We start from the raw sequence: 26140 nt of genomic DNA, 5'->3' as shown, positions 1-26140 counted from the left end.
AAATAAAGTCCCTTTCTCTACCATCATCACTACTATGTCTTTCCCCTCTGACTGTTGCTGCCTCTTTACCTATGTTTCATGGCTTCTTCCTCATGTTTTGGCTGTACCCTTCCTGTTGCTACTTTTTTTCCCTGTCTCCCACTTGGTTGCTCTACCTCTCACTATTGTGTGTTTCCATGCTTGATGTTGTGGTCTCTTGCTTTGTATCGCTCTGCATATCCTGTCTTGGAATACTATTATTGCTGTTTCTCTTCTCTGTCTGGCTGTCTCCATTGCTGTAACTCCAAGGCGTCTCGCTCGTATTAATTCCTCTGTTTTCTCTCACATTGTATTACTCTGGCTCTGCCTCCTTTCCATTGCGTTCTATGTTCTGTCTGCCCCAACTTCAGCCCTTTGTTATCCTGTGTCTCCTAGGTTCGTAACTGCTCTTCCTCTCCTTTTTATTTGGAATTTGTCATATCAATAATAAGCGATACAGGCTGGAAATACATTTTCCATCAATAAATATAGTTTAGTTTAAAAATGAGGGTATGGTTCCTTTTAAATGTATGCAAACCTGATTTTGGAAGATAGGGTGGAAAGTGCAGATTTAGGGTTTCCTATGAGCAGGTGCTGAATGTGTTTCAATGCAAATGTCACGAATGATGGGAACCAGCGGATTATCCTCCAAATCTGATAATTCAACGTCCACCTCCCCTTTCTCCTTACCTGTCTCTTTCGAAACGGTTTCTCGTCCGGAGGCTTTGTTCTTGGGCTTCTTCTTCTTTGAGAAGAGGTACGGCCGTCCGCGGGAAGAAGCCACCCTGATCCCCTGATAAACAGGGAAGCAACCGGCCCCCGTCCCGCAGAAACCAAAGCGAGAGGAAAAAAGCAGCAGCTAAAGAAAACCTCTCTACGATGTAGTTGGTCCGGATGCTGTGCAGGAAGCGATGACTGGAGAGCCCGGAAATGCAGGAAAATACCAGAGCAGGTGAATCAAGGTAAGTCTCTCGGTGCGGCCGTAGGCTGGAAAGTCCGGAGATGCTGATACTGAACTAGGAGCAGTGCGAGGGACTGGAATGGAAGTACCGCCAGGAACCAGGAAGGAGATCCGGGTGAAAGGAAGGAGAGGAGAAACCCTGAAAGGTAAGAGGACCGAGGGAACGGAAAGGCAGAAAAAGGGAAGGAAGGGGGCGAAGCTGAGTGAAAGGAAACCGCGATATACTCCGCGGAAAATGACAACAGGAAAAGGCACGGAAAACAAAGTAGCACAGCAACCAGGAAAAGGAAACAAAGTTGCAACGCACAGAACCCAGGGGAGGGCGTGGTTAAATACAGAAACAAGAGAAAAAGACTAGACCGTCAAACCAGGAAGTGAAAGGAAAAAACACAGAACAATCTAATGGCGCCGCCAACGCCAAGCCTTCCATAACCGCCAGCGACCACCAAAAGACGGCGGCATGACAGTATGCCCCCCCCAAGGGGCACCCCCCCCGGTTTACCCGGGAACAGACGGTGAAACCGCTGAATTAACGCCGGAGCGTGCACATGAGACACCGGTTCCCAGGAATCCTCCGAGCGGGGGTACCCTTTCCAGTGGATGAGATACTCCAAGCGACCCCGCCGATAGCAGGAGTCACGAACGGAGGCCACCTCATACTCATCGGAAGGAACCACCTTGGGGACCGGGTCCCGTGGCAAAGGACGATGGTAGGGATCACCCCTACATTCCCTCAGGAGAGAGGAATGAAACACAGGATGGAGACGGTGCATGTGTTTGGGCAACCGGAGGCGGAAAGCCACGGGGTTAATCTAGCGAAGGATAGGGAAAGGACCCAGGTACCGGGGAGACAGTTTAGAGGGGTGAAGCCAGCGAGGCAGAAACCTAGTAGATAACCAGACCTTGGTGCCCCTCCGCCATGCCGGAACAGGCTGGCGCTTAAGATTGCAGTATGATCGATACCGAAGACTGCTTGCCCGCAAACATCCTGTAGCAGACTTGTGAGCCTCCGAGATACTGGTAAGCAGGGCATCCACAGACGGAGTGGTAGAAGGAGGAAAGGAGAGAGAAGGAATAAAGCTGGGATGGAAACCATAGGAACAAAAGAAAGGACTGAGACCAGTGGCACTGTGTTTGGCATTGTTATAGGCAAATTCCGCCGTGACCAACAGACTAACCCAATTATCCTGTTGGGCATTCGTGAAGCATCGAAGATACTGCTCCAGCGTAGCATTGGTTCTTTCAGTCTGCCTGTTAGTCAGTGGGTGAAAACCAGATGACAAAGCTCGTTCCATTCCCAGTCTCACACAAAGCTCCTTCCAGAACTTTGAAGTATACTGAGAACCTCTGTCAGAAATAATCTTGTCTGGAGTACCATGTAGGCGAAATATTTCTCTGGCAAATACAGCCGCCATCTCTGCGGCAGTGGGAAGACCAGCCAAGGGAGTGAAATGTGCCATCTTAGTGAAGCAGTCGACTGTTACCATGATGCATGAACAACCTTCCGAGGGTGGCAGATCCACAATAAAATCTGTGGATATAAGGCTCCAGGGTCTCTTGGGAAGGTCCTGTTGTTGGAGAAAACCAATCGACTTTTGAGTGCAATGTTTGGATCGACAGCATACCGGACATGATTTGACGTAGGTTGAGACATCTTTGGCCATACCGGGCCACCAGAACCTGCGATGAAGCAATTCCAAAGTGTTCTTAACACCTCTGTGTCCTGCCGCTGGATCGTCGTGGCACCACTTTAAAACCGACTGACGGTTGAATCTGTCAGGCAGAAACAATCGCTGTTGCTTGAAACATAAACCATCTTGAATGGATAGGTCCTTTGAGAGAGGAGAGGTGGACCGCGTGGCCTTGCGGACCCTTTCTAAGAAAGACTCCACCGAACAGATTACCTTGACCTCAGGAAGCATGAGACCGGGAGATTCCTTCTGAGACACATCTGGATACGGCTTTCTAGAAAGGGCATCGGCTAGTATGTTCTTGGAACCTGGTAAGTAAGTCAATGTGAAATCATATTGGGAGAAAAAATGCGCCCAGCGAGCCTGACGGGAGTTGACACATTCCATCTTTTGTAGGATTTTAAGATTCTTGTGGTAAGTTCTTATCTCAAAGGGATGGTTTGCTCTTTGTAGGAGATGTCTCCATTCTTCGCATGCGGATTTCATGGCCAGGAGTTCTTTTTCTATCACCGAATAGTGTGTCTGGCTGTCATTCAGTGTCTTGGACATGTAGGCAACAGGATACTCCAAACCTTCATGTTCCTGTAGAAGAGCTGCACCAATCGCCGCAGAGGAGGCGTCAGTCTCCACAATGAATCTTAGATTCTGATCTGGTTGACGAAGTACCGGGGCAGAACAGAATTCCTCCTTAAGTCGTTGGAAAGCTCGGTTTGCCTCAGATGACCAGATAAAGGGCATTGAAGACTTTTTTAACAGCCTCGTAATGGGAAGAACACGATCCGAGAAACCTTGGATGAATTTGCGATAAAAATTGGCTAGCCCTAGAAACCTTTGGACGTCTTTGATGGAATGGGGTGTAGGCCATTGCAATATGGCGTCAATCTTAGTGGGGTCCTTGCGGATTCCTTCCGAAGACAGGATAAAGCCAAGATAGTTGACCTCCGAGGCTTGAAAAATGCATTTATCAGCATTGGCCTTAAGTAGATTGTCTCGCAGTCTTTGAAGAACTTGGTGGAGGTGATCAGAATGGAGCTGGGCGTCTTTAGAATAAACCAGAATGTCGTCAAGATAAACGACGGTACAATGGAAAAGTAGATCAGAAAAGATGCGATCCATGAATCTTTGGAATATCGATGGAGCGTTGACCAGGCCAAAGGGCATGACACAATATTCGTAGTGTCCGAAGGGAGTGCGAAAGGCCGTCTTCCATTCATCACCTGCTCGTATCCGCAAAAGGTGGTAGGCTCTTCTTAAATCGATTTTGGAAAAAACGGTCGCCCCTTGGACTGCTTCCAGAATGTCTCCGATAAGTGGCATGGGATACCTATCCCTAAGCGTGACTTGGTTTAGGCCCCTATAATCAATGCAAGGACGAAGTTCACTGGAACCTTTCTTTGGAACAAAAAAAAGTGAAGCCCCAGCGGGAGAGAATGAAGGTCGGATCAGGCCATGATGTGAATTAGAATCCAGATATTCCTTGAGAGCCTTCTTTTCCTTGAGAGAAAGAGAAAACATTCGTCCAAAAGGAACAACAGCATTGGGCTGGAGAATAATCTGACAATCCTCTGGTCTATGAGGAGGTAACTCCTGTGGGCCATCGTCTGTAAACACCTCCTGATAGCGGAGATATTCTTTAGGGATGCTGTTTACCTTCAATATATCTGAACTGGAGGTTATATCTGGAAAAATGTGGACAGAGGTATGCGTGGTCTGCGAAGAACATGACCGACGACAAAATGTTGAAGTAAATGACAGTTGATTCTTTGTCCAGTCAATGGTCGGGTTATGCTTCCGAAGCCAAGAGATTCCCAGGATTACTGGAAAATGTGCTGCTCGGATAAGGTCGAATTGAATGGTTTCGTTGTGATGTAGGATCTTCATCTGCATAGGAGAAGTGGTATGGGTGATAAGACCCGAGCTGAGTGGTCTACCATCCACACCTTCCACCTTTTGGTCCTCGTCTTTCTGCAAACGGCGAATACCGACCTTTTCCGCCCAAACCAAGTCCATAAAGCAGCCAGCAGCACCGCAATCCAGTAGAGCCAGAACCTCATAGGACTGCTGAGAGATGCATAACTCTACTCCGACTACCATAAGACGGTTGTCTTCTGTAGTAGGCATGGGTGTGACTGATAAAGAAACGAAGGGACCAGGAAATCCCCCTCGGTAACTTGTCCCTACTATCTCCGAGGACTGGCGTTTCCCGAACGTCTTGGTGGTACATTAGGGCAGTCTCTAAGAATATGCTGGTTAGACCCACAATACATACACAGGTTGTTCTCTCTGCGTCTTCTTCTTTCTTCCGAGGTGAGTGGCCCTCGAGTAGTTCCGATTTGCATTGGCTCTTCTTTCCACATACAGGTAGGAGAAGGAGAGGTAATCCCAGGATCAGGCGTAGCAGGAAATCCACGCTGTCTTCGACGTTCAGACCGCCGTTCTGAGAGACGGAAATCCAGCTGAACCACTGTAGACCACAAGTCGGTTAAAGTGGCTGGTCTGGTTACCCTTGCTAATTCATCTTTAAGGTCTTCCCTTAATCCTCGGCGAAAAATGGTATACTGAGCGTTCTCTTGCCAGCCTGCGTCTGCAGCCAGCCTTTTAAAGCGGGAGATGTAGGACAGAAGATCTGAGCTTCCCTGTCGAATGTCCAGTAACTGTTCACTGGCGACTACCGCTGTCTCTTGCCTCTTGAAGGCCAATTTGAACTGGGCGGTGAAACCGGCGTAATCGTGTAGCAACGGGCTGACACCGGTCACAAGCGGAGTAGCCCAGGAAAGAGCGTTACCCGTAAGGTTAGAAATCAGAAACCCTATGCGGGCTGTATCCGAGGCATATGTCTGAGGTCTGAAGGTGAAATAGATAATGCAAGCCTCCATGAATTCCTTAAATCTAGTAGGTGAGCCATCATATTTACCGCAGGCTAAGGGCATGGGAGGCAGATCACTCCGGGACTGTTCGAAGTGGTCGACTCGCTGTCTCAAAGCAGCGTTTTCGGCCTTCACAGCCTGTAATTCTAATGTTACATTCTGCATTGCGGTGAGCAGCTCTTGGACCTGTTCCGGAATAGACATTGTAATCTCTTTCTGGCGTTGCAAACTGTCACGAATGATGGGAACCAGCGGATTATCCTCCAAATCTGATAATTCAACGTCCAACTCCCCTTTCTCCTTACCTGTCTCTTTCGAAACGGTTTCTCGTCTGGAGGCTTTGTTCTTGGGCTTCTTCTTCTTTGAGAAGAGGTACGGCCGTCCGCGGGAAGAAGCCACCCTGATCCCCTGATAAACAGGGAAGCAACCGGCCCCCGTACCGCAGAAACCAAAGCGAGAGGAAAAAAGCAGCAGCTAAAAAAAACCTCTCTACGATGTAGTTGGTCCGGATGCTGTGCAGGAAGCGATGACTGGAGAGCCCGGAAATGCAGGAAAATACCGGAGCAGGCGAATCAAGGTAAGTCTCTCGGTGCGGCCGTAGGCTGGAAAGTCCGGAGATGCTGATACTGAACTAGGAGCAGTGCGAGGGACTGGAATGGAAGTACCGCCAGGAACCAGGAAGGAGATCCGGGTGAAAGGAAGGAGAGGAGAAACCCCGAAAGGTAAGAGGACCGAGGGAACGGAAAGGCAGAAAAAGGGAAGGAAGGGGGCGAAGCTGAGTGAAAGGAAACCGCGATATACTCCGCGGAAAATGACAACAGGAAAAGGCACGGAAAACAAAGTAGCACAGCAACCAGGAAAAGGAAACAAAGTTGCAACGCACAGAACCCAGGGGAGGGCGTGGTTAAATACAGAAACAAGAGAAAAAGACTAGACCGTCAAACCAGGAAGTGAAAGGAAAAAACACAGAACAATCTAATGGCGCCGCCAACGCCAAGCCTTCCATAACGGCCAGCGACCATCAAAAGACGGCGACATGACAGCAAATGCTTTACATGCACTGAATTGCAAGTATTAAATGCCATTGATGTGCTTGGGAGATAAAGAGAAAACCTGGTATGAAATGCCTATGCAAATCACTAGTAAACTTGACAAACTTATACTTCAGCACAGTGGCCTCTATTAAAACAAATGAAAACAGCAGTGATAAACACCACAAAAATGCAGCCCATGCTAGAACACACTTTTACACTGTGCTACACCAATCTTCAAAATCAGACTCAATAAGAATGCCAATTCTAATGGAACTTCCTAAAGTGTCAAAACAATTTGCAATTAGTGATGCAAAATTCTTAAATAGTTACACAGAAAATCAAAGCATTTGAACAAAGTGAAAAACACACACTAATTTATTTCTAAGTGTTACACTTTACAGACTCTGTATTCGCTACATGAAATAACCAACACAGGAAAGTTTTAAATAAACAGATCATGACTCAAACCAGTTGGATGTCAGCAGTGAACTCTGTGATTTATGGGGTGCTGCCAAAAATAGCCTTGTAATGGATAAGAATAGGAAAAAGAATGGTGCTGTATTCACAGTAATTAAGTGTGTAAAAAGGCCAGATACACACCTTATCTGGAGGGCTGCTGATAGGAATAGTGTCTCTTCCTGCTTCTTCCTTGGTTTTGGCATTGTGGGTTTATCCCAGCGTGTACCATATGTTGTACCCAGTATGGGCAACATGTTTCCAGGCATATAGGCCTTGCATTAGCCCCCTTCAGCTGTTGGCGATATTGGCTAGATTGTATTTGCTTTGGTTCCAGTCTCTCCTGGCTTGGGTAATTCTTAAAGACATTAACTTGTAACACAGTCGCCCCCTTGGGTTGCTGTGTTTTCCACAGACTCAAGGTTACAGTCATGTGGCTTTGTTGTAATATGTTTTTGCTGCATTGTCCCTAGTTCGGTATTCAAAATTAACTTGGGAATCACTTTCACTCAGACGCGAGTGCTGCTTCTGCTGCTTTGCAATAGTTTGATATTCAAAACCATTCTGTGAACTATGTTTACTTCTACGCAAGCGTTGCTCACTTGCCGAATGCCCGCTTTCTACACGCGAGCGGGGAAAGAGTGCTCGGGGGTCACTGACAGCTTGTGAACTCACCAGGTAAGATGTGCGCCTCCCTTTCCCTTGCCGCTCATAGGACTTCTGCTGCTGAGGGTCCTTGCAACCCAGCAAACTGCTTCTGTTAGTCCGCCTTTGCCCACAACACTTACAATTAGAGCTCCTCTTGCTCCTGAGGTTCTCTGGTGTACGCCAGCCACCAGAGACAGCCTCAAGGCACTGAGGTGTATGCCAGCCACCGGAGACAGCCTCAAGGCACTCAGGTGCACGCCAGCCACCTGAGACGGCCTCCTGCACGCTTCCAGCGGCGCAGCCTCTGCAGACCAGGAGGTAAGCTTTCCTCCTGCATGATTCCCGCTACACAACCTTTGCACTTCAGACTTCTGGAGACACAGACCCTCTAAGGACCGGCAGCTGATTCTGCCAAGCAGTGGTTCTGGTGTCTTCTCTCTCCTCCAGCTTCTGCCTGGGCTGCCAGCACGAGCCACGCTGCTTCTGGCTTCCTCTGCTCTTCACCAACAATGCCAACTCTATGGCCTGCCCCTGTGGGGGCTTTTTAAGCCTCTCTGTCTCCCTCAGGTGTGGGTCATCTGCATTAATGAGCTGACTACTCCTGCAACATTGTACCTTTTCAGCCCTCTTCTTTGTCCCGGTACTTAAGGAATTATGGGACTTGAAGTCCTTAATGGCAAAATTAGGTTTTCTTATTTCTGATGTTTTACTTTCAAACCCTAGTTTGTTCTTTATAACATTCTTTAAAGGAACAGCATAAGAATATGTCATTATCCTTGATTGAGAAGGGAAAGGCAATTATTTTAAGCAAGTGTTATTCACAAATTTCCTTTCATTGTACCTTTGGGTGCTAGGGAGGTCTTCAACTTTACAGATCTCCCGCATTTTAGAAGGGTTTTGATTTCTCCCAAGGCCTAGGAGTTTGTGATTGTTTTCACATCTATTTAATCTATTTATATGTGTATTTTGAGGAACAGCAAGATGGTTATTATAACAAGCCATGACATAGGGCCTCATTACGACCCTGGCGCTAAGTGAAAAACGATGGCGGTAACTGGTTACCGCCATCGTTTTCCGCCAGGTCCGATCATGACTCGTGACCGTAAACTACGATGCCAATAGCGGCATCGTAGTTAACGCTGCCGCTAACTGCGCCAAGGGTGCGCGCACGCGACCGCCCACACCGTACTTAGCGCCATGGCGGAAAGGAACGCGAATGCCGACCCAAGCGGACATGCACCTAGCGCCATCACCGAGGCCGCTAAGTACCTTACCGCCATGGTGCAAATAACGCCATCGCGAACCAACCGTAAAGGGCCATGTCAAGTGTATGCAGCTGCCACAGGTGCACAGAAACAGCACAGGTGAAGGCAATACAGACTCAGGGGAGTACAAAAAGAGCACACCCCACCCCTAACCACACCCAGTCACACTCCACAATGATGCCAATACGACTAGCAATGTTGGGGCTGGAGGACCTGGTAGCAATGCATGTGCTACTACAACAGCAACAACAACAACAGGCAGCACAGAGGAGACGCAGGAGGAGAAGGAGGGCAAGGCAGGCCCAGCAAGCCCCACCAGCACAGCCAGTGCCACCACGCAGGCAGCCCCCAATCCCACGCATCAGAGCCAATCCAAACAACCTCACTGCTGAGCAGATCCACACCCTGTACCGTTTGGACCGGGACACCATCACTGCCATCGTAGACATGACGCACGACGACACCGTCAGCATGATAGCAAGTCCAACCGCCATCCCCCCCCTACTGAAGGTAGTGGCTGTACTCCACTTCCTGGCCACAGGCACCTACCAGCACACAGTGGGGCACCTGCATGGCATTTCACAACCATTATTCTCACGAACACTCATCCAAGCGCTCGATGCCCTCCTCAAGCACACAGGCGACCACATCTCATAACCACGGACTGCCCAGGAGATAGCAAACACCAAAGTGGGTTTCCATGCACTAGCCGGCATACCTGGATGCATTGGTGCCATCGACTGCACCCATGTGGAATTGGTGGTTCCACGTGCCATGGAGGTACCGTACCGCAACCGGAAACAGTTCCACTCAATCAACGTGCAAATGGTCTGTGACTCCAACATGATCATCACACATTGTTGTGCCAGATTCCCCGGATCAACCCATGATTCTATGGTCCTGAGGAACTCCACAATACCACGCTACATGGAGCGACATGCAGGCCCAAGATCCTGGCTACTCGGTGAGTGCAATGTCATGGAAGTGGGCATGGGAATGACGTACCAGTGCATACTCCACCTGGCAGAAAGGGGGGGGGGGATGATGCATACTCCACCTGGCTGTGAGTAACACAGAGAACGGAGACAGAGGAAGGGCACCCACAATGCACACAACCCCACTGCATGCATAGGGTGATGGCATGCAAAACAGGCCATGGCAGCAATGAGCATATACTGGTTGCATTGTGTGAATCAATTAGTGCATGTAGAAGTTAGCCAAGGTAACAGTTCGATGCCAGCCAGGGTTGAACACCATGTTCCTGATCAGACAACATGACTGACACAATCATTCTCGCCTACATACAGGTGATGCAGCCTATCCCCTGAAGAGGTGGCTCCTCACACCAGTCCGGAACCCGCAGAACCAGCACGAGGAGGACTCCAAACATGCACATACACGTACTCGTGTGGCCATAGAGCAGACATTCGGCCTCCTGAAGGCACGGTTCCGAAGCCTCAGCAGGTCTGGTGGGGCACTCCTGTATGGCCATGAGAAGGTGGCAAAGATCGTCATGGCATGTGTCATGCTGCACAACATGTGCGTCAGACGGAATGTGCCCCTGCCCCCTGACGCAGAACTGCAACCACCTGACGATGAGGATGAGGAGGGTGCAGATGGGGCGCCACCACATGGAGGAGGCGATGCACAGGAGGGGCGTGCCATGCGCCAAAGTATCATCGACCACTGCTTCTAGCACACACGGCTGGTGTTCATCGCATGGAGACTGCACTTGGGGCACTCTGGTACATGGACACTGTGGACTGTACACCAATAAAGCACACATATGCAATGAAAATGTCCACACATTTATTTTTAGGAAAGAAAAAAGTGTATTGGTAAAACAAACTGTCGTGTCACTCCCCCTCCCACCTCCCCCCTGCACACCCCAACACACCCCCTCCCACCTCCCCCCTGCACACCCCAACACACCCCCTCCCACCTCCCCCCTGCACACCCCAACACACCCCCTCCCACCTCCCCCCTGCACACCCCAACACACCCCATGTAGGTGTCTACAGATGCCTGTGACAGTGTCCACAGTCCCTCACAAGGCCCCTCTCCCGGCCCCCGGGGCACCCCTGGCTGTGGAGCGCAGGTTGCGTCCGGACCGTCGCACGGGGCTGCTCTGCACAGAACTGGCAGTGGAGGATGTCCCTGGCTGCCCCTGTGCATGCTGCTCCTGTAGTGTGTGGTTGAGGTCAGTGACCGCACGACGCAAGCCCGCAAGTTCGGCACAGATGTCCCTTGACATGGCCTGCATGGCATCTCTCAGGGTGGCAGTGCTCTGCGCCACTTCGGCCCTTAGGGTCTCCGTGGCCTGTTCAATGCTGGGCCCAGCCCCCACACATTCTGCGGCATGCACATCCAGCTTTGCCGACAGCTGATGCTGCCGTTGAGTGATCTCCTCTAGGGAGTGCTGGCCGTGCTGGCCCATGGCCAGTGCAGGTGGAGTGATGGAGGGGCTGCTCCCCTCCTGTGGAGTGTGGACAGGGCATGGGGTGGAAGGCCACTCCTCTGCCTCAGTGTGCCCCTGTGTGTCACCCTCATGGGGGCTGGCGTCAGAGAAACAGGGGGAATGTAGTTGGTCAGTGGGGCTTCTGACCTCCTGCTCCATGTCCGAGTCAGAACATGCAGCTGTTGCAGCTGTCTCCCCGATGTTGCTGCTGGCCGCTGACCCCCTGCCTTCTGTGGCAGGCAATGTCGGTGGAGGTGGAGCAGCTGCTGCTGGCCTGCTGCCGACAGGGGTGCTTGCCGGTGGGACCTCCAGTATGCCTGCAGTGGGACCTGCTTGTCGTGGGGTCTGCCTCACTGCAGCTGAGGTTGAGGGTGCAGGGACGTTGATGTTGGACTTCGCCCTCTTCGGCGCAGGGGTGTCCTGGTCCTCTGGGTGTGATTCAGTGCCTGTGGTGGAGCAAAGGTGGGAGGCCGTTAATGATGGGTCTACGGACTTTGGAATGACAATGGTTGACATTATTTTGGCCAGTGGATGAGGCAGATTACAGGCAGTGCCATGCAGGGTGTCTCCTTCTAGTGTGGTGTGTGGACGCAGGTATGCGGGTGCCAGCAGTGTATGCAGGGTGGTGCTCGCATGTGGCTATGGCCAGTATTGATATGTGTTGCATTTACACTCTAGGGCAACCTTGTGCTACACATGATTGGACTGCTGTGACTGTGGCATGTCTTGTCAGAGGCACCTACCTTCATCGCCTGATGTCGGGGCTCCCCTTTCCATCCCTCCAACACCTTCGATGGACTCCATGCCGATGGTGGTAGCACAGATCTCCTCCCACGGTTGGAGTTTCAGGGGGGATTCCGACCCTCCACCGGTTCCCTGGGCAAGGTTGCGGTTTGCTGAGATGACCGCTCTGACCCGTATGCGCAGGTCATCCCAGCGCTTCCGGCACTGCTGTGGGGTGCGGGGTACGGTCCCCACCGCGCTGACGCGCTCAGCCACCAGGGCCCAGATGGCCTTCTTCCTCCCGATTGCTGTCCTGGTCATTTCAGGGGAGAACACAACACCTGCGTTGTCCTGCAGGGTCTCTGCAAGCATGCAGAGTTCCTCCCGGCTGAATCGCTCCTGGCGCTGGCGGTCACATGCTTTTTTGACGCATTTCGGCATTTTCAGGGAGTTGGATGGGTGGTTGTTTGGTTGGGACAGGTGTCAGGGTTGGGTCTGGTGTTGTTTGGTAGGATGGCAATGGATTGTGTTTTTAAAGATGGCCGACGGGATGCTTCCCGTTCCGGCGCGATGACGCTATTTCCGGTTTGGCCTTTTACGGCCAACGTAATTTACGGCCGCCGCTGATTACGGTGGCCGCAAACTGCGGTGGACGCTACTTACGCTGGCGGAAGGGCACCTTGCTCACTCAACGATGGCGGTAGGGGCCTTTTACGCCATGGCGTTAATTGCATTACCGCCATGGCGTAATGCTCGTGCGCGATGGGTCGTAATGTGGCGCTCTTTACGCCATCGACTCACGGCGTAAACGCTCATTACGCCATGGCGGTAATGACGGGCGATTAGCGCCAGGGTCGTAATGAGGCCCATACTCTGGCATTGCAGAGTCATCTTCCCTAGAGGAAGACAAATACTGTGTCTCATCCCAGGGAATCATCTCATTCCCCAGGGCCTTATTTCATCCCAGGTGATCCTCCCAAAGAACACCACCTACAAGGTCAGGATCAGAAAGCGTATGCCTATCCCTGGCCACCGGGGAGGAGAGTTTAGGCAGAGAATTAGTGAGTAGTCTGTAGGATACATCATAAATGGCACTGCGGCCTTGAGAACAGAAGTGTGGACACAGGTGCAGGATGAGAAATGGCATGTCCTGGCACTGGCTCAGAGATCAGCTAGGGCCAGTACAGGCTCAGTGACCGCTTGTTATATTCAGGTGCTCCCACCACATGCCACCATGTAACCAGGTTTCACCATATACGTGAGTACCATAACCACATGGAAGGTCTTGACAACATGTGGCCAGGGATATCTAGCATACCCCCAAGCACACCTACTAACAGATTTCACGCTGATGTAGTGTGAAACTGAGAATGATATGTTGCGGTGCTGTAAACACAGTAAGTAGACATTTTTGTAGTTGCGGCTTACAGGGCACGGAATAGATGGGATTGTGTGTGCTTTCACGATGCAGCTGTCATACTTGCCATGTGTAAGTACCTGGACATCTCATTAGGATCGTGATACTTTCAATTACACAGTATGGGCACCTTTCAATAGGGATGCTATACTTTTAAGAAGGCAGTTCTGATATGTACATAGAAAGTATGGGCACATTTTATAAACAAATATAATAAAAAATAAATACAATGCTATATTTCTAATTGGTTGTACTAGAGCATTTCAGTAAGGCTGTTGTATTTCTAACACTATAGTTATGCCACTTCTGAATAGGGCAATGCTAGTACAAAATGAGAATGTACAAGAACCCTCCAGAAAGATTCTTTTTATTTACAAAGCACAGACGTGTGTTCCTATAGGGGCACCCAGGCTCTAGCCAGGTTGCCAAGTGCCCTCTAAAGCCTCTCAGTCCCTTAAACACCACGCGCTGAAGGCTCAAGACCATAGCAGGGAGACTGAATCGCTAGTTCATGTGGTCCTTCCATTCAAAGCTAGAGACCCCACCCACCGTACTGATGAAGCTGAGAGAAGAGGCACTCAGAAAACCTATTTCCCAGTGTAATACCTTCTGGGATAGGTGAAGCTAGCGGCAGTCGAGGAAAGACCCTTTCATCCGCCCCACCAACCTGTTTTTCTTGTGGAGAAAAGGGGGAATTTGCCTAGGTATGCCCAAAGAATTAACAAGAAGAACCGATGGACATTGTGTGGTACGATGCAGAAGAATGACTTTGAGAGTAAGCAGACAGCTATTCCATATTGTATATGGACATATTACAATCAATTCTCTGGCACTGTAATATTGTATATGGACATATTACAATCAATTCTCTGGCACTGCCATGGGAGCTACCATGGCACCAGTGTATGCTAATAGCTTTATGTTTGATTTCAAAACTACTCACATCATCAGTAACCCACAATGGAGTAACAAACTGAAGAAGTGGATACGTTACATAGATGACGTTTTTGGAGTATGGTCAGGGAGCAGGGAAGAGCTTGATCTTTTTCTAATATTTTTTAACAACATTGACAATCGATTGCAGTTTACAATGGAAGTAGGCAATCCGAATGTCCATTATTTGGACGTACAGATCATCATCACAGATTTGAAGATTTCTACGACAGTATACACCAAACCCACAGACAGAAATAATTTGCTTCACAGGATGAGTTTCCACCCACCGAGCATCCTGCAGAATTTACCCTTAGGGCAAATGTTGCGCATTAAAAGAATCGTAAGTGATCCAGTGGAATGTGAAATTGAGCTGAATAAGTTACATAAGAAACTTAAGGAAAGAGGGTATCCAGATGAGGATCTTCAAAGAGCGAAAGAAAAAACAGACATACGTGACCGAGCACAATTGTTAATTACCAAACATAAAATGGAGGGTCCAGGCTTGGTATTTGTCACGAAGTATTCTACACAGAGTAGACAAATTAAGGATAGCATCCTTAAAAGATGGAGTGTGTTACACAATGACAATAGAACCAAAGAGTTGTTTGTGAATCCTCCTGTTTTCGCATACCAGAAAAGCAATAACCTAAGGAATCTGCTAGTAGACACACATGGGAAGCAAAGAGATAAACAGAGAACGCCGGATAAGCATCCGGGTACCTACCCTTGCATGAGTTGTGGGAACTGCAACAACGTAATGAAAGGACCATTTTTATCCCACCCTCGAACAGGAGAGCAGATCAAGTTGAGAAGTCATGCAACATGCTTGTCGGAGAATGTCATATATGCTATTAAGTGTCCTTGTGCCCAGTATTATGTGGGGGAGACCGCACGCAAAGTACGAGTTTGTATTAATGAACACAAATCATGTATTAGACTCAATAACAGAACATCATCAGTAGCGAGACATTTTCATGATAATGGACACACTGTCGCTCAACTGAAATTTTCAGTTTTGGAAGTGATACCAACCAAAGGCCAAAACATGAACATGAAGAAACTGAGAGCCCAAAAAGAGGCACAATGGATAGAAAAAAATGGGGTCTATTACTCCAGATGGAATGAACGAGGAGTTGGATCTGAGTTGTTTTCTGTGAATTTGTGCTTTAATATGGAATGACATGATAATGTGAAACACATATATTTTGATCTGATGCGTATTAGATGCATATTGAATTTGATTTGCATCTATTTTTTTACTTTTAACCAATTTTGTCAGGTTTTTTAGTTTATTTATTTATTTATTTATTACGTTTCATTTACTTTGAATTTGTTGTTTGATGTTGCCTCTCTAATTTTCACAATGTTATGTTTGTTTTATTTTTTTATTACTTTTTTACATTTTCACACTTTTTTAATTTTTTAATTTTTTTATTATTATTATCATTTCTATTTTTTATACTGATCATTACTTTTTCTGGTTATGATTAGGCATAATTTGAAGTAATTGGTAACGATTGATGTAAACATCACAGAGGATTTCTGTTTGTGAAAGTATAAGGTTCTATTTAGCAATGCACCATTTCAATATGGTTGCTAAACAGGCATGAATTGAGCTAGTGAGTAATCCCATTCCAAGATGGCCGCTACATATAAAGCAACGGTTGCCTAGGCGACAGGTTGCAGCCACAACATTTTCTCACAAGATAATGCAGAGTGAGCGTGTGCGAGCGTAGAGCTCCGGCGGATAATGGCGATTTTTGATTTCCAGTAAGTAAGCGCATGCTATTAGTAATTAAGGCTTTTGAAAGATAGAGTGAATTGTACCTAGTGACACACGTTCGATCTCTTTGCAGAGACCGTTGTTGTACGTGTTGGTATCCCGCGGATATGACCGCTGGTGGAAGTGGAAGGCACACAGTCAGACCGTTTCTGGTCTAGTGAAATATAGCGTTGCTATGACTGATGTAAGTTTATATTTATGCAACCAGATGCTTGTTTTTCTGAATTAAGTTGGGAGTGTGGATTTACTCATAAATATGCGGTCGATCTCGTTACAGAGACCACTGCAGAATAGATATCCCCCCCACGGACGAATCCGCGGGTGACGTGCAAGTCATTTTTGAACACTCGCATTTTTTTAAGGTTAGTGGATTCGGCGTGGCAAACCTGTCTGAAAGGAAGGTTTTGTTATGGATAAGGAGGTTTACACCATGACCATCACACTGATTATTGTTCTTTTGTTAGTTTTCATTATTTGTTTTTTATGGTGTCTCAATCTAGGTAATCTCGACATGATTCATGGAACCTACATCACCAATATGAAAATGGGGTAATGTACTAACGCTATTGTGTTTTAATTTATTTCTTTTGACGATCTGGTCAATATATGTATGAATACATTGATATGTGAATGTTTCATTGATGTTTTGGGAACTGATGATTTTTCTGTTTGATTTTGTGATGCAATGTTAATTATGCTATGATAGTTGAAATTTAATACCTTAGGAAAAGGTGTAATCACAGGCCCTGAGGAAGGGTTCATACCCGAAATGCATAGGCCATTTATGTGATGAATTCTGTCATGAAAATTTGATTTGAAGAAAACGTATGAAGGTTGATGAATTAAAGAGCATTCGGAAAGAAAGACGCAATTCGAGAATATTCTTTACCATTATTTTTGAATTATACCACTGTATAGTGGGTTAAGGGTGTGCAGCCCACACCGCTGGCCACCCGGCCAAGGTCTGTTTTTGTATGGTTTTTTAGGCGCCGCATCGCGGAGGCACCTTTTTCAGTGGGTTTGCACCCCAAGTTTACAACATCACATCAATAGAATTAATGTAACCGATTTGGAAATTAGGAGAGCCCGACTCACCATCACCATTTGTTAGCATTCTGCCTGACCCCAATGTTTTGGCTGCCTTGGGGTGGGCTCTTCGGTTAGGTTTCAATGGAACAGTTCTATTGCCGGTTGGAAAGAATCTGGATAGTAGTGGATCTCGCTACTAGATACCACCAATAGCAAGGTCATTATTCAGAATTTACACCACGCTGCTGGTTTAGTAATAACCATATTAGTGAGAGAATAATAGCTCATTTTTCATTTTTAGAAAGGAACGAATGAATACACAAAATTGGTGTTGTGTTAAGAAGTGACTTGCCCAAGACAGATAGAAGAAATAGAAGGTTGTTGGCTAGCTACAGTTATGGGAGTGGGTTTCAAATATAGTTTAACCTCCTATGGTCAGGGTTTTAAAACAATGGGTTATGTTTATGTTTCAGTAATTAACTGGAGGTGTTCTTCAAAAGTGGGGAATCCTATCTGCATCGATTTTGAGTTGGGTGTCCTGAGGAAGGCTTGTCGGGATCAATAAATTTGTGAGCTGATGAAAGACACAGCCCTGCCTCTAGCCAGAAACACAACATATCAACATTGATGGTGGAATATGTGTCACACTTGTATAGACCTCACTTAGATGTGGGAATCATGTGCAGTAATTGGTTTGCTCATGTAATAGGTGAATGTTTTATACAGCCGTCTCCAGTGGCTGTTTATGTACAAACATTGATTGATGTGCATGTCTTTTTTTGTGATTAATTTTTTGTGATGAATTATGTATACATGTTTTGATATGGAGAAACATTGTTTTGTATTAATAAATAGTTTTTCTTTTTCTGCCCATGTGTGCTGATAAGTGGTAAATATCAGTAATTTCCGTAGCTTGAGTCCATCTACTTACCTGAGGAAGGGCGGGGTAGCCCCTCTCCACTGTATATTAGTTGGATTGTCTCTTCCCTTAAGAGACAGGGCCCCTGGTAACAAAAAAATGCGAAGCACCCAGATTATACTTCACTCAAAGACACACTGGCAACTTCACAGGCTTTCCTAAGGATTCCCACCGAAGACACAAGTATGAGAGGGACCTCCCCCACCTTGCAAGGCTGACGAAGGACAAAGAAAGGACAAGCCACTAAGAAATGGCAAATAAAGATAAGTCACCATTTTGGGCCAATGGCGACCCTTCTGTGCATTACCGCAGCTGTGACCGCAGCTGCGAGTAAAAATTACACAAAAGTCGGTAGGACATGTCCACTGCCACCAGTCATTCAGGCATGCTTGTCACTGTATAGAAATGTTACAGAAGCTGCGAGAAAGGGGATACATTGTAACCCCTCAGCACTTTACATGAGGTGGCATGGGCTGATCTCACAATAGAAAATATTGAAAGGATGAAAAGTATCCCCCTACCCTTGGGAACATATGTTCTTAAAAGGGAAATACAAATAAAATAAAAAGGGAAGCCCAAGGGGCTCCCCAGCAACACTGCACCTTCGGTGCACTGCAATAGTGTTTTGCAGATGCCCTAGATTCCCTAAGAGTTGGAGGAAAGCATGACTCCACACAATAAAGTATGGAGAGACACAAAAATGACTCCCATAGTCAGAGTAAAAGAAGGGGGATAGTGGGGGGAAAAGGTTCAGACTCACCCAGGAACATAGACATAAAAAACACCAGTCTGCTGTGGGTCTCACAGGTGAAGGAGATTTGGCATAAAAAATGAAAAATCTACCTAACAAGCACACAGGTGCTAATGCCAATAACGCCTGCATTGATGTGCTGTACCTGGTGGTAAAGGCTCCACTTGCCCTTGTTACAGGCCTCGGTTTCGTTCCTATCTATTAACTCAGACGGTGGGTCTCTCCTTCCCAGTAGAGACGGCTATGGCCTGTGCTACAACCTAATTAATTATATGCATATTATGTTAGCCTTGGAATGATAACATGCTAAACATTCAACAATTCGAAATTATGTGCAACATAATCTTACCCAGCGAGGCCAAGGCTTGGTGAATTGCCTTCATCACATTCTCATAAAGTTCCTTCTGCCACTCATGTAAAAGCTTCCACTCCTCTTCAGAGAAAGAAGCCGCAACATCAAGAAACGTAACTGGTCCCTGGAACAGAAAGGTGTACATGGCAAATATAACATTAGTACATGGCAACCAGACAGCAAAAACTGTATTTTCTAGGTCATCGCATGGAGGCTTCCTATTATGCACAAAGCTCTTCTATTATTTTTAAACAGCAATAAAAATATGATTAAGAATTCCTTGAGTGGCTTTATAAATCACCATCTCATAATTCCCTGTTGCACGACATGACTCTCCCCATAATTAAGTCTTTCCTCCTTAAGTTGATTTTCACACAGTCTACTTCCTCCTTTCTTACTACTGGCTTCTCCAGATCATTAGTTCATTATTTTAGCCTCTTGGTTTCATTTGAAAAGATTTGGATTTATATTTGAATATTAGCTTTATTGAACAATCTCTTAATCAAGGATTGATGGTGGTGCTTTTAGTCACTTATTGGAGGAACTTGAATAGCCGAAGTGCAGAAGACATTGGGCAATTGATTTTCTTCAAATCTCTTATTGTTACATTGAGAGTACAGTGCAGCATTGGGGAGTAGGCTTTCCATGAATTGTAAACACCTTCTGATGCACAACATGGACAACGCATGCATTAGAGAAGAGAACCTTTAAAAATGCAGGCTCCACCAGAACAACAACCCTACCGTGGAGGATGGGGAGGTTCAAGAGGGCCAACAAGAGAAAGCTCTTGACCTTTATGGATTCCTCTGATGTTCAGTCTATGAACAAATATCTTTCATCTGCCATAACCTTGTTAATTAAAGCTGTGGTTTCTACCATAAAGAGAGCTTAGACCAGAAGGCATATTCCTCCTAGAGACCAGACTGTTACTCAGAGAGTAGAAAGTGTTGTAAAGGCAGCGTGGGCTCTGCTCCTATAACTAAAAACCTCCATGATAAAGGAAGCAACTTACGCAAATAGGCGTCTTTTTTGCCGTTCCTAGATCCTAACACCCTTGAACCATGAAGGTGCCAAGACAGACATAAGGTGATGTGCAACATACACTAATCTGACCCTCTTGCCAGGGGGAGGATCAGAAAAAGGCCAAGAAGGCTAGATACATGGCCATACTTTCACCACCCGGAGAGTTAACTTGTAATACTAATGATGATTATGATGACAAGGACCTTTTTTCTTTCTTGACACTTTTTCCAGATAATGATGGCAAGGATATTCATGAGCACAATGATATAGAGACTGCTTTGGCAGGTTTGGGTTAAGGGGCTATAGTGAACCAGAAGAAGGACTCAGACTACAATGGGTTATGGTTAAAAATGTTTATTTAAATAAAAATAATAATACCTAACTAGCATTATCGCTATGAGGGAAAATCCATACGTAGCAAGACTAAAGCTAAGGGTGTAGGTGCAATGTGAAAAGTCTTCTGTCCGAATCCTAACCAACTAACTGGCCCTACCACTTAATGAAACACCTAAATAAAAGGAAAAGGGGAGGCTTACACCTTAGCCTCAGCATGGACGTCTGCCTGTCCCAGCTCGTAATTGACTTGTTCTCAGTGTAAAAGTTCCTTTAGAATATAATGGTATAGTCTTCACAATCTTCGTACAGAGTTTCTTGGTTAAAATTACAATAATCTGCTGTATGTGCTTCGCTTTCCACTTGACAAAGAAAATTGTTTCTTACTTTTCTTTTCTCAGGTTTTCCTTCAAATGTCCAATTTCCTCCAAGATTACTTAAAAGACACTTGGGGCCTCATTACGGGCCTGGCGGTGACCCTGCCGGTGCTACCGGCGTGTTGCTGCCGTACCGGTAATTATTTACTGGTGCCTGACTTCTCAGTGCCACCGGCTCATTACGAGTCGGGTGGCGGGGAACTCATGCACCGGTAAATTTGTAAATCAAAGGACTCAATAGGAATGGGGACAGTGAAGCACCGGCACCCTTGTTAACGGGCCGGTACTTCCATGCCAGCTTTGCTTACAGTGACCGCTGCGCCCGGCACGGTCAGACCTGTCGGACACAGCTACTTCAGAAAGCAAACCCATAGTTTTCCGGTCCAGAAACAAAGGTGCCAGCGCGCTTTCCGCACCCTTATTTTCGGACCGGCAAACTTGCCATGAGGCCTTTTCTCTTTCTCCCACCTCCATGGTACTGGGGCTCCCCAAAGTCCTGTGTCTCTTTGCTAGGTGTCTTGGTTTTCAATCACAGTATTTCCGTCCGTCTTTAGTAGCTTTGTTGGCTTTCCCAGTCTTGGCATACAGCACCCACATCTCTTTCACTCTGTTTCAGGGGGGCCGCCTCCCTGTTAACTTCTCTTAATTTCTCATGCTCTTGGCAGCTATTCCAGCCTTCATATTCATCATTTGGATCTCTCCCACGGTGCCTCAGCTGGTCCGTGGGCCCGTTCCAGTCTCTCCTTTTCTTGTACAGGCGTTGTTTTCAGCACAACCATTGGCCTTGCTTCCCCATTGGTACTTCTCTCGACGGAAAAGGTGATTGCCTGGTGGAGCTCGCTGACCCAGTTCCATTTCCTGTCTCTGGTCTCGCCGTTGGTTGATGGTCACCAAGCCCACCATTGCTATTCAGTGGTCGCCACACCACTGAAAACGGTTGTCTTCACGCCATATGTCTTCCCCTGATCAGAGCTTCTTGCTCGGTCAACGCACCCGCTGTTTAGACACTAGCTAGCGGGTCTCACCTCACTCAAGCAAAATCTCATTTCACGGCTCAATGTGGCTCCACCCCTCCAGGACGTCGTTGCTTCAAAGGCTCGCCTCTGCGTCGCGGTTACTCTCCTCTCTTTGCAGGAGTCTCTCTTCTTATGCACGTCATGTGAATAAATATAATTGTGTCCGTCTTCCTTGATCATGGCATTCAGGCGGCATTCAGCATTACCTGAAGCCAATAGAGTGAAAGAAGGAACTTTGTTGATTATAGTCACAACAGGAGATACCAAAGTCTTTTCCAGATAATGTGGTATGGACTGGGAGTTCCTTATTTGAATGAGAGTCCTTGTCCCCATGAGGGCAGTCACTCCCAGTGAAGTCCCATTACCCCAGACCCAGAGGGAAGGTCTTGCTTAGCAGGCTCACCTCCCTAACCTCAAAGGGGGTGGCTCCCGTCTGGGTTGAAGGAACGAATTTGTCCAGATTCATCATAGGGCTTTAAAAGTGGAAGCGTCAGGACAATAGGCTCTCCAGTATTTCAGAGGAAATTCTATGTCTTATCTGTCGCCCATCTCTCACCCTAACTCTAAAGAATGGGGGCCTTTGGGGAAGGTAGCTAAGTATGCAAATACCTTTTTGAAGCAAATGTTAGATCCAACGGGTCATAGAAAGTTGAAGACCGAATGTCCTCACAACAACATTACCTTGAAAGCGACAGCAAATAGATTTTGGTTCCTAAAATAAATACCTGTTAATCTATATGGTAGGGATCTCTCTAAATGGATGAACATGTATTGGACCTCATTTCAGGACAGACCCCTTAATGTTTCAAGGCCCCAGTCAAATTTTAGACCTCACACAAGAGGCCAAGTAATTGGGTAAAGAGTATCAGTAACTGGGCAGATAGCCATTTGTTTTTTCAGCTGATGTCAGTGTATCCATTGCACATGAGTGACGCAAGGGAGTTTTGCACAAGATAAGTCCCAGGTTGTCTGGTCTGGCATAGCCCGAGATCAAGGGTGTCTTGGGGGCGTTCTTATTTGGAGACACCTTGTCAAGGATCTTGGTCACTATGTTGAATGTGTATTTATTTAAGAACAGGTTGTCATTTCGAACAGAAATTACTTACAGAGTCGGAAATAGCATAGAGCAAAAGCAATACTAGGGTAGGGTGCCTTTACCTACAGCACTGTTGTACTGATTGACGTATACCGGGTGGTGAAGGGGTAGAAATATGAACATAAAACAGTGACAAGGACTGGAGAGCATTACAATATTTTTAACATGAAAACTATGAGGGCAGTATTTACAAATTACATAGAGTAACCGGAGGACAGAATTCAGGAAAGATGTATCGGGCGGTTCGTTTGTATAGAAGGTTGGAGGAGATTGAATAGCTCTGTGGCCGGAGTAGGGGAGATTCAAGTGGCGTGAGGCAAGTAGGCAAAAGAAGAGAAATCGGGAGAAGGCACAAGGGGTGGGGGATAGTCGAGGAGCAGAGCATTTGAGACGAAGAGTACAGTGAGATGCCTTCAGTGAAGTAGTAGGGACCAAGACCATTGATGGATTTATAGATGAGTAGCAGGAATTCAAAGATTGATTTTGCATGCAGAGACATCCAGCATGGTGACAGTAGTAGAGGTTGGGGAGGACCTGGGGATGTTGAAGAGGGTGTATGTTGTAAAGTTGGGGACTTTGTTGAGAGGAGCAAAAACTAGGGGGGTAGACCAAGAAGTAGGCTTGTGCAGTAGTTTGGTTTGCTGAGCACAAAAGTAGAGTCAAGGATTTTAATTGAACAATGTGTGAGGTGTGTGTCATGCGCACACTCTGGTGAGCAGGCCAAAGAGCGACGCCAAGACCGTAGTGCCACTTACATTCTTCTGTCCAGGTGGACTCATAGGGCCTGCAAGAGAGAGCACTCACTTTTTTCACTTTTTACAAGATGCGCTGGCTCCAGTCTACAGAGCTCTTCACCATGCTACAGACCCACTCCAGCTGCTCCTTACCGGTGCTTCCTTGAAACAGATCCTTTTTTCCTCCTAATTCTTACTTACCTGTGGGTCCTTGCCGCATGCCAGCTGCCTGTTCTGCATTTACACTTTTCTCAAGACCTGTGTTTCTCAAGACAGGAGAGGGTTTCAAGGTCAATTTTGTTTCCTAACTTGTACAGAAAATTCCAAAGAAACCTATCTTGTCCAGCGAAGACAAGAGTATTCTTCTAGACCAGGAAATTAATGGAATGCTGAAAAAGAAAGCAATATATTTGGCTCTCAGGTTACTTCATGGGTTTGTCAGTAATCTTTTTCCAGTTCCGAAGGAGGACATGGGTTATTGGCCAGTTATCAACCTCAAGAGGTTTCTGATTTACAGACATTTCAAGATGGAGATTATCTCAGTGTTACAAGACATATTGAGGCCATGGGGTTGGTTGGTCATGTTGGATTTAAATATGCATATCTAATGGTTCCAGTTTTTCCTCCTCACAGGAGATTTTTGCAGTTTCAAAGGCTGGCTGTACCAGGTCTTATTCCTCTCTTACAGCTCCCTTTCATCACCATAGCTCTTCATTACAATTATTGAGGCCAGTGGTAGCTTACCCGAGGCCCAGGGGTTCGGAAGGTGATATATCTGGACAGGTTTATAGTCATAAAACCGAAAACAAAAATCCCGAATACAATAATCTCGAATCCAAAATCTCGAAAAAAAAAAAGTCGAATTTTTTTTTAATGACGTTTTTTGTTCGAAATGGGGGGGTTCCCCCCCCAACCCCCCTTTTTTCTATTTTTTTTTTTATTTTAACCCATTTTTTTTACTTACCTGACCCCAAAAAAGCATATAATTAAATAAATAAAAAATTCGACTTTTTTTTTTCGGGATTTTGGATTCGAGATTATTGTATTTCGAGATTTTTTTTTCGGTCTTTTGACCGACCACCATCTGGACATTATCCTTTAAATGGCATCCTCAAAATAGTTGGTAATGCACCATCTGTGTTTTACAATCACCCAGCTTTAGTAACGGGGGCTCACCTGCAAGAAATCAGAGATTCTTCCATGCCAGAGACTGGAATTTCTGGGATTTGTGATGTCTACTAATTGTCCACTTTATTTGTATTTGTATTTATTTGTTTATATAGCGCTTTCATCCAAAGTGCTCAACATTATAACAACAGAATACATAGAACATTATAACAGTAGAAGCAATAAACAATCATGAATCGAACCAATAAAACAGTAGGTAGAGCAATTAATCTGTGGGGGAATAGGAAAGGGGTGAGGAATGGAAGGAGGAGGGAAGCGGAAGGGGTAAAAGGGCGAAAAAGAGGGAGGAAAAGGGGAAAAGGGAGGGTAGAGAGGATCATAGGGAAGATTCAAGGGAATTTATGACTTTAATTCTCCCCAGATCAAAGATTGCTCTGATTAAGGCACAAATTGAATAAGGCCCTTTGTTTTCCGGTTATGTCCATTACATATTTTGCCCGAATCATAGGACTTCTGTCATCCACAATCAAAGCAGCTTTTTCGTTCCTCATTACATTACAGGTCCCTTCAAAGATTAAATACAGAAGCTCTACGAAGAGGGCTAGCATACTAGGACTCGGTCCAGCTTTCAGATGATTCAATGGAAGATATTTGGCAGTAGTTGAACAATCTGGGGACTTGAAACAGAAGTGATATCTTCCCATCCGCTCCAGCTATGCAAATACAGTCAGAAGCAAGTCTGTCAGGTAGCTGAGCCAGATGTTTCCGTTTTGAGGCTGGTGGTCACTGTTGTGGTGCGTTACCAGCTTAGAAATGCTTGCATGGTGGCGTGGCCAAGATAGCGGGCTGAGCAGACAGGCTTGGCAAAGGCTCCCGACCCTAAATTGGTGAAACTAATGTAATAACCCCATGCAGGAGCTGAAAATCGGTGGAGGAGAGGAGCGCAAGTCAAGGAAGTGTGAGCGGAGCAGTGGAAACTAATTTTGTGAGTGCAGGCTCGGCAAGAAGGTGGCAAGCAACTGTCATAGGAGGAGCAGAGAGGCAGTTATGGTGGCCCACTAATGGCGTGGCAGGGAAGAAGGTAAAGGCATCTCGATCATGCAGTGAGGGAACCGGCAAGTGAAT

The 26140-nt window shown here is 46.6% G+C and overlaps 1 protein-coding gene across 1 annotated transcript in view; it reads right to left on the bottom strand.

Moving 5' to 3' along the window:
- The window catches only part of LOC138449053 (zinc finger protein interacting with ribonucleoprotein K-like), a 209985-nt gene that overhangs the window by 153737 nt on the left and 30108 nt on the right, over positions 1-26140 (bottom strand). Inside the window, exon 2 of the mRNA XM_069604738.1 lies at positions 19306-19432. Within this exon, the coding sequence (XP_069460839.1) occupies positions 19306-19432 (127 nt within the window). The remainder of the gene's footprint in view (positions 1-19305; positions 19433-26140) is intronic.

The sequence above is a fragment of the Ambystoma mexicanum genome, chromosome 1p (genome assembly GCF_040938575.1).
Source record: "Ambystoma mexicanum isolate Mex_15411 chromosome 1p, UKY_AmexF1_1, whole genome shotgun sequence".
Taxonomy (NCBI): domain Eukaryota; kingdom Metazoa; phylum Chordata; class Amphibia; order Caudata; family Ambystomatidae; genus Ambystoma; species Ambystoma mexicanum.
The sequence above is the reverse complement of the archived record's forward strand: the minus strand, read 5'-3'. Positions and strand labels throughout refer to the sequence as shown.